The sequence below is a fragment of the Piliocolobus tephrosceles genome, chromosome 8 (assembly GCF_002776525.5).
Source record: "Piliocolobus tephrosceles isolate RC106 chromosome 8, ASM277652v3, whole genome shotgun sequence".
Lineage (NCBI taxonomy): Eukaryota > Metazoa > Chordata > Mammalia > Primates > Cercopithecidae > Piliocolobus > Piliocolobus tephrosceles.
In genome coordinates, this window is record NC_045441.1 from 138,846,655 (window position 1) to 138,858,973 (window position 12,319).

The window sequence follows — 12,319 nt, forward strand, 5'->3', positions numbered from 1 at the left end:
CCCCCCCCCCCCCCCCCCCCCCCCCCCCCCCCCCCCCCCCGCTTCTGTCTCCCTAGGGACTGGTGATTGCAGCTGGAAGTGCCCATGACCGAGCTGGCGTCCTCCGGGGGCGGGTCCCCTGCGGGGGACGGGGAGGAGGGTCTGGGGGACGATCGAGGCCTGGTCATCCACCACCCTGCGGAGGAGCAGCCGTACCGCTGCCCGCTGTGCGGCCAGACCTTCTCGCAGCAGCCCAGCCTGGTGCGGCACCAGAAGGCACACGCCGGGTCGGGCCGCGCGGCTGCCTTCGTGTGCCCCGAGTGCGGCAAGGCCTTCAGCGTCAAGCACAACCTCGAGGTGCACCAGCGCACGCACACCGGGGAGCGGCCCTTCCCCTGCCCCGAGTGCGGCCGCTGCTTCAGCCTCAAGCAGAACCTGCTCACGCACCAGCGTATCCACAGCGGCGAGAAGCCGCACCAGTGCGCGCAGTGTGGCCGCTGCTTCCGCGAGTCGCGCTTCCTGCTCAACCACCAGCGCACCCACGCGCGCATGCCCGCGCCCCACCCGCGCCGCCCCGGCGTTTTCGGGGAGCGGCGGCCCTACTTCTGCCCCCGCTGCGGCAAGAGCTTCGCACGCGAGGGCTCGCTCAAGACCCATCAGCGCAGCCACGGCCACGGGCCCGAGGGCCAGGCGGCCCACTTAGGACGCGTGCTATGATGCGCCCGGGGCCTGCTGCAGACTGCTGCTTCCTGCCCCGCACGTGCGTCCCCGACCCCTGGAGATGGCCCTGGGCCGCAGCTCCCTTTCTGGATGGGATCCCGGGAGAGGGGCAGCGCTGGCTTGGGCTCCTGAAGGTGTGGGCCGCCGCCAGGCTCCGGCTGCCCCCTTGCGTTCCTCCCTCGGGACCGTCTGGCTGGCTGCGCACAGCTGCTTCGGGCTCCTGCCATGGTTCTCCTTCTCTGGCCCATCCGGCCTAGAGCAGGTGAGACCTGCGGGCCTGGCCAGAGCCCCTCTCAGGGCTGGGGGTGGTGGGGGTGGGGTGGGTGGTGTTAATTCTTGATGGCAGGTGGGGCGGTCTGGGTCCCTGGCTGTAGGTTTCTCTGTGACGAACTGCTTACCGGATCTTCATCCCCAGAATGTCAGAGTTGAAAGAGACTTGGAGAGGGCCACTTTCCACAATCCCCACGCCCAACCTCAGCCCCCAGGCCTCCTGGCTCCTGTACACACTCTCTGCTGTCCTTGAGATGTCATTTCACTTCATGTTTCAGTTTGCTCATCTGTAAGTTGGGGATATAGATGAGGGGCTCTTCCTCGCTGGGATATATTGCAGCTACTGGATGAGAGAGGGTGAGGTCACTGGTGCACAGAGCCTTAGTTGATTCTGCCACACCATGTGCCACTGACTGTGCCACGCTGGGTTCTCCCAGAGACACACATGAGGACCGCAGGCCTTGTCACGGGGTGCCTACACTTGGTGTGTGATGTGGGGCCAACCTACAAAGCGCTCTGGGGTGAGACCGAGGAGGGTGACTAGCTTCTCTTCGTCACCCAGGGGAGTTTGATGGCTTTGAACCAGGTCATGGGGACAAATAAAATTGTTCTAGGAAGAGCAAGTGTGTAGAAGGGTGTTTTCAAGGCGGGGGAGGGAGGGAGTCCTGATAGTTTGGTGACTGACTCCAGGTGTCCCAAGGGGAGGTTTGCCCTACAAAGGACTTCGTGGTCAGGGGGCGGGGACCCTGAGATTTTTAAAGAGATGAGTGCTATGATCTCAGACTTAGGCTTTAGGAGGAGGATCAGTGGCACTGTGAGGGCAGACTGATATGGGAAGATCTGGAGCCTCGAGGGGCTTGGGTCATCTGGGCAAGAGAACATGAGGCCCCCAGCTAAGAGGTCTGGCCAAGTTCTGGCCGTGAGAAAGAGGGCAGCCAGGACTCTGCTCCAGGACCTGTGATTCCAAGCTGGCGCTCTGAGGCACAGGCCTCTTCAGCCTTTTGGCAGATGAGGAAACAGGTTTGCCAAGCTTGCCTACACCACAGCTGGTACTTAGTGGCACAGTGGGTGGAAGCCAGGGCTTTGTTTTGGTTTCTGAATCCCAGAACCTTTTAGCTCCACTGCTAAAAAGTGGACGATGGAGCAGGGAGGATTTGGGGCCACGTGATCGGAGCTGGGGCAGGGGTGTCAGGGGTGGTATGGGTTTTTGAAGGGGACATGGCATCCTTGGGAGTGGTTTGGGAGGAAGGGACCTGGGTCTTCGAGGGGACCTGCATGTTCAGTCCTGTGCTGGGTGCTGGAGACTCGTCCCTCCCCACTGCCCCCCTCTGCCTGTCCTCGGTGCTATGTGGCTGTGGCTCCTCGGAGACCGTTTGTCCTCTCCCTTCTACTCCCAGGTGCTGTAGACTAGCATTGGTGGCAAAGATGAAATTAAACAGGGACTTGGGACACCTGGAGTCAGTCACCAAAATGCCCTGAACCCAAGGTGTCTCATCTGTAAATGGGATTAGTAATCCTTGCAGTGCTGGGTAGGGGACAAAGAGGATTCATTCAAGCCCTAGGACAGATTCAGGGTAGCTGATCGCTCCCTCCTAGCCCCAGAGGGGTGGCTGGGCAGGGCCATGTCATGGCACCACACCTGATCCTGATCTCTTTGTTTCTGTGGACAGATGCGGAGTGGACAGGATCCTATGACCCGATAGGTGCAGGACCCATCTGGACATGGCAACCAGGAATGGGGTGCCGTGGGGGCCTGGCTGGCACTGCACCTGGGCATGAGGGCACATCCAGTAAGAAGACCTGCCTCAAGAGGTGCACTGCAGTGACCAGTGGAGGTGTCTGGTTGGAGACTGGAATTGGAGGCAGATTCCAAGCTCTGGTGGACAGATTCCCCAGGCCTGGTGGGAATCACAGCTGGGGCAGACCTCATCCTGGCTGCCTGGCCACAGGCCCCCACTGTCTGCCACTGGTGGTAGAATGTTGCTTGTGTGGAGAGCTGGCTTCTCTGCTCCCACCTGGTCCACCACTTGGCTAGAGTTCAGAGACAGGAAGTGACTGGTCTAAGCTAACACAGCAAGTTGGTGGCCGACCTGGTTCTACAGGCAAAACCTGCCAAATGTGAATGAAACCTGCAAGCTTCATTTTCTTTTCTGACCAGTGCTTCTTAGCACTTTGGAGACATGAAGCCCTTGGAAAATCTGATGAAGGTTACGGACCTTCCCTAGGAAAACAGGTAACTGACATAGACTCAAAAACCCCAGGCAATTTCAGGAGCCACTGGACTCCCTGAATGAAACCCATCCCTGGACTCCTCAGCCCTGAGGACTTCACCTGCTGCCCTTTCCTTACCTGTCACACATTCAGCCCCGAGTCAAGGCCACTGTACAACTAGTGCCCCTCCCTCCCCCTGGCCAAGCCTCCTTCCCTTGTTCAGGAATAAAGAATTCCGAGGAGGAGACCTTTCTAGTCAGTCCCTTCTCCTAGACCTAAAGAATGATGCATCAGGTTTCTGGAACCTCATTTCCCTTTGCCAGACATTGGCAGAAGTCCCTCGGGCTAGATTTTCTCTTCTGGTTTTGTGTTTCTTGTTTTGCCTGACTGGTCACTGGCTTCCACAAAGGAGCCCTTTGCTGCTGGCCTGGGCTCTGATTTCACTGTGTGGTCTCAGGGGAAGCTGGACTGCTGTGGACGCTGCTGGGAGTTTGAGTTTGGTCTGAGTCTGCCCCAGGGAGAAAGAATCCTGCTTCCACCAACCAAGCCCAGTCAGCGGTGCCTCCCAGCTGGCCAAGTGTTCAACCCATTGGGCTGGGGAGGAAGAGGATGAGGGCCTCGCTCCTGGTGCCTGTGGCTCTGGGCAGGGGGAGAGGTCGGTGGAGGAGCTTTCTGTGTGTCCTCTGAGTGTGCAGCAGTGCAGTTGAAGGGAACAGGGCTCAGGCTGGCAGCAGGGAGAGGACTCCTCCCATCTTCACACCTGAACCAGTCAGCCTGGAAGCCACAAGTTCTTACCTGCTTCCCCAGAATGAACATCAGAAAAGACAAAACTGACCAGGGCTGGGATGGGTTTGGGTCCGGGTGGTTGGAGGGCAGCCTGTGGATTCCTGCACTGGAGTCTTGCTGTCTTCGATGCCGTTTGGATCATACATTCTTACGTCCTACTGTGTGCCTCACCCTGGAATAGCAGAACGCTCAGGGGGAGATCCGAGAATGAGAAGGTGCTCCCAGCCCCAGGAGCTTCCAATCTGGCTCTGATCCTTGGCTGACCTAGAGGAAACCTCCACACACACTCCTTCTTTGCTAATGGTGCAGTTTGTGTCCCCCTCTGCCCGTCACTGTGCTGTGCTCATTCCTGCCTCTGTGCCTTCCCCTGTATTCCTCGGACATGTCCCCTTTCCTCTTCTCTACCCGGCTAAGCCCTTCTGATCCACGGGGCCCGGCTCCCCAAACAACCCAGCCCACATTCATCCTTCCCTCTCCGAACAGGCCCTGTGTGAGCCCCTGCCCCCAAACTGCGTGCTGTCCCACGGACGTTCCAGTCTCCTGTGTGTGTGTTTTGAGTCCCCAACTAGACAGTGAGCTCCCTGAGGGCAAGGGACTGTCATTTCCTCTTGAGCCCTACCAGGGTCTAGCACCTAACTGGGCTTCTAACTCTCAGGAAACACTTGTCGACTGCCTCAAGCGCTGGAGCTTGTCGGTGGCCGGTAGTGGGCAGTGCACGTGGGGAGAGGGTATGTGAGTTCACTCAAGGGTGCCTTTTATTGGGCTGTGGGCTGGCTCCCCTGGGTCGAAAGTGGATGTCGGAGGCCTCAGGCTCTTACCTCCTTGGGGCAGTGGGAGCATCAAGGACCCCTCCCTCGGCTCTGCAGGAGTGCACAGAAGTGGTCGTCCAGCCTGGATATTTCTACAGGTCGCTGACACCTGCGGGAGCTGACTGAGTGAAATAAATGTTCTCTCGACATCAGCTGGTGTAAGGAGTGGTCATTTGGGGCTTAGTGGGGAGCAGGGTGGTGGCCTCTGTCTGCCTCCATCATCTCTTGAGGAATTGTGTTTCAAGGTTGCCTGGTAACCAAAGACCCTAGAAGACACACATGAAAGCCTCAGTGATGAGCTGCTGTAGGCTTCTGGCACCTGCACAGTGACTGCTCTTTGCATCTCACTAACAGATATAGGGGCTGCAGCCCTTGCTGCCTGCTCAGCCCACGGTGAGGCCAGTGCCTGAGCGGTGGACGGCTAAGAGTGCTTGAGTCAGGAGACCAGGCCTCTGTGCTGGTCCATCTCCAACGGGAGGTCTCAGCCAGACACCCCCCTCCTGATGTTAGTCCCCCTCCTGCTCCTCTTCCTTATGGAGTTGTGAGGAGTGAACAAGTCGATGTGTAAAGAATGCAAGTGCACAATGCAGCACAGAGACTCTACTCTCCCTCTTTGGGCGCCCCCCGCCAAAGTAGGACCTGGCTGCAGACCACCTCTCGCAGAGCGCTCTGGACAGCTGACCTTCTGTCCTGCCTGCTGCCGGGTGGCCATGAGACCTGGGTAAGTAACTTCCCTCCTCTCAATGGAATGCCTGGCTGGAGTGTGGTGGGCTCCCTTCGGCACCATGACCCTGTGCCGCGCCCTCTGACTCTGACTTCTTCCGTGGCCTCTGTCAGCCAGGAGGGTCCTGCAAGTAAGGAACTTAGGGACTGTGCCTTTGAAACATGGGTGGGTGATGTTGGGAGTGAATCAGGCAGGGCTCTGTGTTCAACTCAGATTTCAAAAAAGGAAATGATGAGCTCGTCTAAATGAAAAGTACAGTGACTCGATGGTCACATGGACCCAGCCAGGAAGAAGAAGCCGGCAGCTCAGCCTTCTGACTGGCAGTTTCGGTCCTTCTCTAATGGATCTGAGACGGTGGAGGGCCTACTCTTGTTGGCCTGAATCGGGTCAATGCCCATTACTAGACCCGTCTCGGTGACCAGGGGAGTGCAGGGTTCTGAAAGGCCTTGTCACACGCACACCCATGGCCGAGGGGGCTCAGCTGCACCTAGAGTCCACGTGCTGAGAGTGGGAAGGTTTTGTTCAGCAGAGGAAAACCAGAGACCAGAAGACAGGTCGATGGACTCCAGGCAGCAGACACACACTCTTGCTATGGGGACGGGGTGGAGGTGGTGCAGGGAGAGGCCAGGTCAGCAGCGTTGGTGTCACCTGGGAGTTATTAACGACAATTGCAATTCCCACCCCAGACTCTAATCAGAAACTGCATGTGCGCAAGATCCCAGGCGGTCAGCATCTGCTGTCAAACCCAGCGCCACTTTGCCATTGCCCTTCAAGGAGGGCCATTGATTCAGACATTCCATTGGCCCTGCTGCTTGCCGGGAGGACAATGGTGGGGGTTTTCTTTTAGGCAAGCTCCTGGGGTGTAGAGACAAGGTCCCGGGGCCCAGATACTAGCCACCGCCACCCCCACCCTCCAGGACTGGCGCAGCCATCAGCAGGGCCCGTCCTGACCTGGCCTGCCCAGCCTGGCTGTATAGAAATGTCCTGGAGTACAGACGCAGTCCGGGAGGGAAACACCAAGGGAAGGGCCAGCCCCGGGCACAGAAGCAGGCGGCTTGCACAGCGTGGCTCCTCTACCCGCTGTCTGGGAACCCTCTTCCGGTTCCCATCTCCACCCTCCTTAAGGCCTCCTTAACTTTTTTTTTTTTGAGATGGAGTCTCACTTTGTCACCCAGGCTGGAGTGCAGTGGCACTATCTCAGTTCACTGCAACCTCTGCCTCCCGGGTTCAAGTGATTCTCCTACCTCAGCCTCCCGAGTAGCTGGGATTACAGGTACATGCTACCACACCTGGCTAATTTTTGTACTTTCAGTACAGATAGAGTTTTGCCATGTTGGTCAGGCTGGTCTTGAACTCCTCACCTCAGGCGATTCACCTACCTCGGCCTCCCAAAGTGCTGGGATTACAGGCGTGAGCCACTGTGCCCAACCCTCCTTAACATCTGAGCCTCACCTTTCTCATCGTGCCCATGGTGGAGACACCTGCTGTGATGCTCTCAGAGCCCCAGCCCAGCCACCTTCCAGTGGTTGTGAGTGTGGGCCGCTGATGGCTTACAGCTGCCCAGCCTGGGGGCTGCCCCCTGGCAAATGACTGCCCACACAAAGGGATCAGACTGAATCTGCTCTCCAGGGGGAACAACGTTGGCTTCTTTCTCTGCCCTGTGCTGCTTCCTGCCACTCTCCCTCTCTAGAGCCCTTCCCTGACAATTCTTACCCCCCCTGCCTGAACAAGAATCCTGTCTCAGGCTCTGCTTCTAGGATCCCCACCCTAAGGTAAGGTCTTTGAAGAACACAAGCTGAAAGCATCTTGCACACAGTAGATCATGACCCGCCCCTTTCTTTGGCAGTTCTTTATGACACTAGTTACCCTAGGCCTTCAGTGAGCTGCCGCTGGATGAATGGACTGGAGGTGACCATCTCCTTGGTGAGAGGCCAGGTCAGAGGACCTTGTAGGGAAAGGATAGGTTAGCCTGTTGCTGTGTTATTATAGATAGAAGTAAGTTTAAGAGACTCCATTCGGCTCTCTATTTGAGATGCTGTTAATCTGTGACTCTACCCCCAATCTTGTCCTTGCTAGAGACATTGCTGTGCTAATTAAAGTTGAAAGGATTTTGGGAGTTAAGGAATGTGCTTTATTAGGTAAATGTTTAAAGCCTGCTTGTGGTTGAAGGTCAGTACCATTCCTTTAAATCTCAGTAAAAGAAAAACATCTGTCTCCTGCCCGATCCTGGGAAAATGCAACAACTCTGTGTACCTGTATGCCTTACTGCTTATTTACTCCCTTATCTTTTAGGCAATAAATACCGAGGGAACTCAGAGGCGAGTGCCAGTGTGGGTCCTCTGAAAGCACAGCACTGGTCCCCTGGGGCCCTGCTTTTCTTTCTCTATACTTTGTCTCTGTGTCTTTATTTCTTTTCTCAAGTCTCTCGTTTCCACCTAGCGAGAAGCACCCACAGGTGTGGAGGGGCAGGCCACCCCTTCAGGACCTAAATGCTGATGGCCCTCACCAGTAGCACTGAAGCCCTTCTCCACTGGAAACAAGGGACAAGAGTCAAATTCACAGGTCAAGGGTTGGGGTCTAGTCTGACCACGTGTCTTTGGCCAAGGTCCTTACCATCTCGAGGCTCAGTTTCTAATACATGAAATGAATGGGGTGGACTGGCCAACCTCAGGCTCTTCTCTGATGCTTCCCCGACTGCTTGTGTGGGCCTCTTTTGGGTGGTGACCCCCCAGCTCGGCTGAGTGACCAGGCCTCACAGGGCAGGCTGGAGAGGCCCCTGGGACACTGCTCCTGCTCCTCTGGGCTTGCCACCATTCCTGTGACTCAGGCTTTGCTCTGTGCTAGGCTACCACCATCTCTGCTCTGCACAGATGCTTGGTGAACTGAAACTGGATTTTTGTTTTTCTTCAAGCAGGAGAACTGCAGTTGCTAGCGGTTTCTAGCAGCAGACACAGAAAGTCCCCTTGGAGCGGAACTTCTTTGTTTCTGGAAGGTCATCAGGCCCTTGCAGTTAAACCAATGCTAAACAAATACACACTGCTACTCTTGCACTGGCCTTGGACTTGGAAAGCATCTCAAACACAGACACTTCAGGGCGGTGTGTTCGCTCTCCCGTTTCATAACAGTCACTGTCAAAAGGCTGTTGTAAGGCAGAGCATCAGGGACGGGGCCTCTGGGGTGTGGGAAGGACCTGAAAATCTCTCAGTGCGGAGGGGCTGAGCTGGTCCTTCCCCTGGTACATGGAAACCTGCTGGGGGATGGCAGGGTCCCCTCCCCTGAGATTGGGTTTAAAGCATGTGGGTTCAAGAGAACCTGAGTTTATAGGAGTAGTGAAAACTGTGTCCATGTGTGGGACGACAGAGAGTCTTCTGGAGAGGGTGACATGATGGTGCACAGGCATCCTGAGAGGTGGGAGAGGCACTGGCTGATGGACAGAGGTGACGGCTTCCGCTGCATGTGAGCGCTCCCAGAAACTACGGAGCGGGAGGAAGTGTGTGGGGATCCTGGAGGGAGAATGGACTATATATAGTCCCAGGGACTGGGGAGGGTTCTGTCTTTATGAGATCGTGAAAACCGTATTTCAGGCTGGCAACGCCGGCTACACTGGCTGCTGCTTTTCCCACCTCTGGCCTGGTGGGAAAAGCTCACCATGGCGTCTGCTGCGCATGGTCTACTGCCAGTGCCTGTTCTTCTCCTTTCTGCCACTGCTCTTGGCTTTAACAGGGTTCAGGACTTGCCACCCCAAAATACAGCACCTTGGCATCAAGAAAACAGCAGAAGCAGGAAGGCGACATTCCCCTTCCCCTCACCTGTCTCCCCCGAAGCAGACCATAGAAGAATTCTCGGATCTTTCTCTAAAGCAGGTCATAAGACCCTCATTCCAGAAGCACCCTCCCTATCCCTGGACAAAAGGAGTGTCCTACAGAGACCCCAGGAAGAATCTGAATAAACAGGCCTTGCTAAGTCCCCCAGTTTATTAGCATAAGTCACACCCTCTTATCCTCCAATCACATGTCTGCACAACTATCCATGAAGACAGTTTCCCCTGTTTCTTTGGGTCTTTATTTCTGAAGGTTCCTGTGTCACATGAAATTTATAGTAAATACATTTGTATGCTGTTCTCTTGTTGACCTGGCTTTTGTTATGGGGGTCTCAGCCACGAACTTTTTTTTTTTTTTTTTTTTTTTAAAACAGAGTCTTGTTCTGTCGCCCAGGCTGGAGTACAGTGGTGTGATTTCGGCTCACTGCAACCTCTGCCTCCTGGGTTCAAGTGATTCTCCTGCCTCAGCCTCCTGAGTAGCTGGGATTACACAGGTGCCTGCCACCACACCCGGCTAATTTTTGTATTCTTAGTAGAGGTGGGGTTTCACCATGTTGGCCAGGCTGGTCTTGAACTCCTGACCTCAAGTGATCCACTGCCTTAGCCTCCCACAGTGCTGGGATTACAGGTGTAGAACACCACACCCAGCAGCCATGAACCTTTCCATAGGAATTACCTTCTTCTTCCTCTAGCTTCCTCAGTACTCTGCTCGCTGCAGGTGCCTCTCCTTATGCCGCATGCGGACCCCTAGGGAGGTTGCACTGTGGCTGCTCAGTCTTGTTTAGGGAATCTCTTAGGCAGAATCCTTTCTCCTGGCTCTGCTTGTGTCATCTGTGAACCTCGAGGTGGCTTCCCTAGGCTGGGGCACATGCCCTGGTCCCACAGCTATGGCCCGAGTGACAGCGGTCCCAAGCATCAATCCCAGGGACTTATTCACAAGGGCATGGTGAGCGTTATTCTCAGAGGGGATGTCTACGGACAGGCCTGGGGCACTCTCTGGCTTGCCTCGCTACTACACTATGGTTTCTCTCTGCTCAGAGCCCATACTTTGCTGTGCAAACTTGTCATTTGGTTAATTATCCCGCATGCCCTGTGTTCCCTTTTTTCTCATTTTCTTGAGATTAGTTTCTCATGTGTTTTTGGCTTGATCTCCAATCAATGACAAATCATATTTGTGCATCATTTTCTGGTTCACTTTCACAAGTGTAACTTGAGGGCATGGAGGTGATCTTGCAGGCTTGAGGCCCCCAGTGTCTGACACGGTGAGCTCCCAATGAAGAGACGGCTGACCTGGTTGCATGAAGGTTGTCTTGATGGGATTCTTGTTCTGAGCATAGAGCTGGACTCTTGAACGACCAAAATATCACTTCTGGAGCTCCTGAGGCTCCATATCGCCTCCCCCTGGTGGGAAGGTATTTATAAATACCTTCGTGTCTGGAGAGTATTATAAAATAGGACTGTTTTCTTGGCCGTTGTTGGAGCATATTCAGGACATTTTACAATAAGAGAAAATCAAGAAACAGGGCCAGTTAATATGGCGGTCCTATTTTAGGCAATAAGGCAAGTCCCAACAGATACTACACATCACTGGTAGGTCACATTCTGTGAATGCAACGCAATAGAAGTCATTAGCAAAAGACAGCAAATAAAAGCTTCTATATATTCAGGGTTTTTTCTTTGTTTTCCTTTTTCTTTTTTTTTGAGATAGGGTCACACTCTGCTGCCCAGGCTGGAGCGGTGTAGTGGTGTCATCATGGCTCACTGTAGCCTCAAACTCCTGGGCTCAAGGGATCCTCCTACCTCAGCCTCCCAAGTAGCTAAGACTACAGGCATGTGCCACCAGGCCCGGCTAATTAAAACTTTTTTTTTTTTCTGTAGAGATAGGTTCTCACTTTGTTGCCCATGCTGGTACATTCAGGGATTTTGAAAACACTTATTAATAATTCAAATCAAAGAAAAAATTGTGATGGAAATAATGAAATATTTATGAATTAATGACTACTGTGAAATGCTACATTTCAAAACTTGTGGATACAACTAAAATCAATTAGAGGAAACGTTTAGCTTTAAATGTATTCATCAGAAAAGAAGATGTTTTGAAAATCAAAAAGTCAAGAGTTCAATTTAAGGCCAGGCATGGTGGGATGGATCACACCTGTAATCCCAGCACTTTGGGAGGCCAAGGCAGGAGGATTGCTTAAATCCAGGAGTTTGAGACCAGCCTGAGCAATGAAGCGAGATCCCTTCTCTAAATTTTTTTTTTTTTTTTTGAGATGGAGTCTCACTCTGTCGCCCAGGCTGGAGTGCAGTGGTACAATCTCGGCTCACTGCAAGCTCCGCCTCCCGGGTTCACACCATTCTCCTGCCTCAGCCTCCTGAGTAGCTGGGACTACAGGCACCTGCCACCGTGCCCGGCTAATTTTTTGTATTTTTAGTAGAGATGGGGTTTTACCGTGGTCTCAATCTCCTGACCTTGTGATCTGCTGCCTCAGCCTCCCAAAGTGCTGGGATTACAGGCATGAGCCACCATGCCCGGCCAAAAATTTTTTAAAAAATTAGCTGGGTATGGTGGCATGCACCTGTAGTCCTAGCTACTCAGAAGATCCCTTGAGCCCAGGAGTTCGAGGCTATGTTTGCACCACTGCACTCTGGCCTGGATGACAGAGTGAGATGCTGTCTCTTTTAAAAAAAAATTCAATTTAAGAAGTTAGAGGGCCGGGCACGGTGGCTCAAGCCTGTAATCCCAGCACTTTGGGAGGCCGAGACGGGCGGATCACGAGGTCAGGAGATCGAGACCATCCTGGCTAACACGGTGAAACCCCGTCTCTACTAAAAAAATACAAAAACTAGCCGGGCTAGGTGGCGGGCGCCTGTAGTCCCAGCTATTCGGGAGGCTGAGGCAGGAGAATGGCGTAAACCCAGGAGGTGGAGCTTGCAGTGAGCTGAGATCCGGCCAACTCCAGCCTGGGCGACAGAGCGAGACTCCGTCTCAAAAAAAAA

General features: G+C 54.3%; 1 protein-coding gene across 3 annotated transcripts in view; it reads left to right on the forward strand.

The window, feature by feature from the left end:
* LOC111551535 (zinc finger and SCAN domain-containing protein 2-like) overlaps positions 1–956 on the forward strand; it is a 3,506-nt gene extending 2,550 nt beyond the window's left edge. For all 3 annotated transcript variants that reach the window (XM_023225564.2, XM_023225561.3, XM_023225563.2), the window contains exon 2: positions 57–956. In XM_023225564.2, the coding sequence (XP_023081332.1) occupies positions 85–696 (612 nt within the window). In that variant the 5' untranslated portion in view covers positions 57–84 and the 3' untranslated portion in view covers positions 697–956. The remainder of the gene's footprint in view (positions 1–56) is intronic.
* The last annotated feature ends 11,363 nt before the right edge of the window (positions 957–12,319 follow it).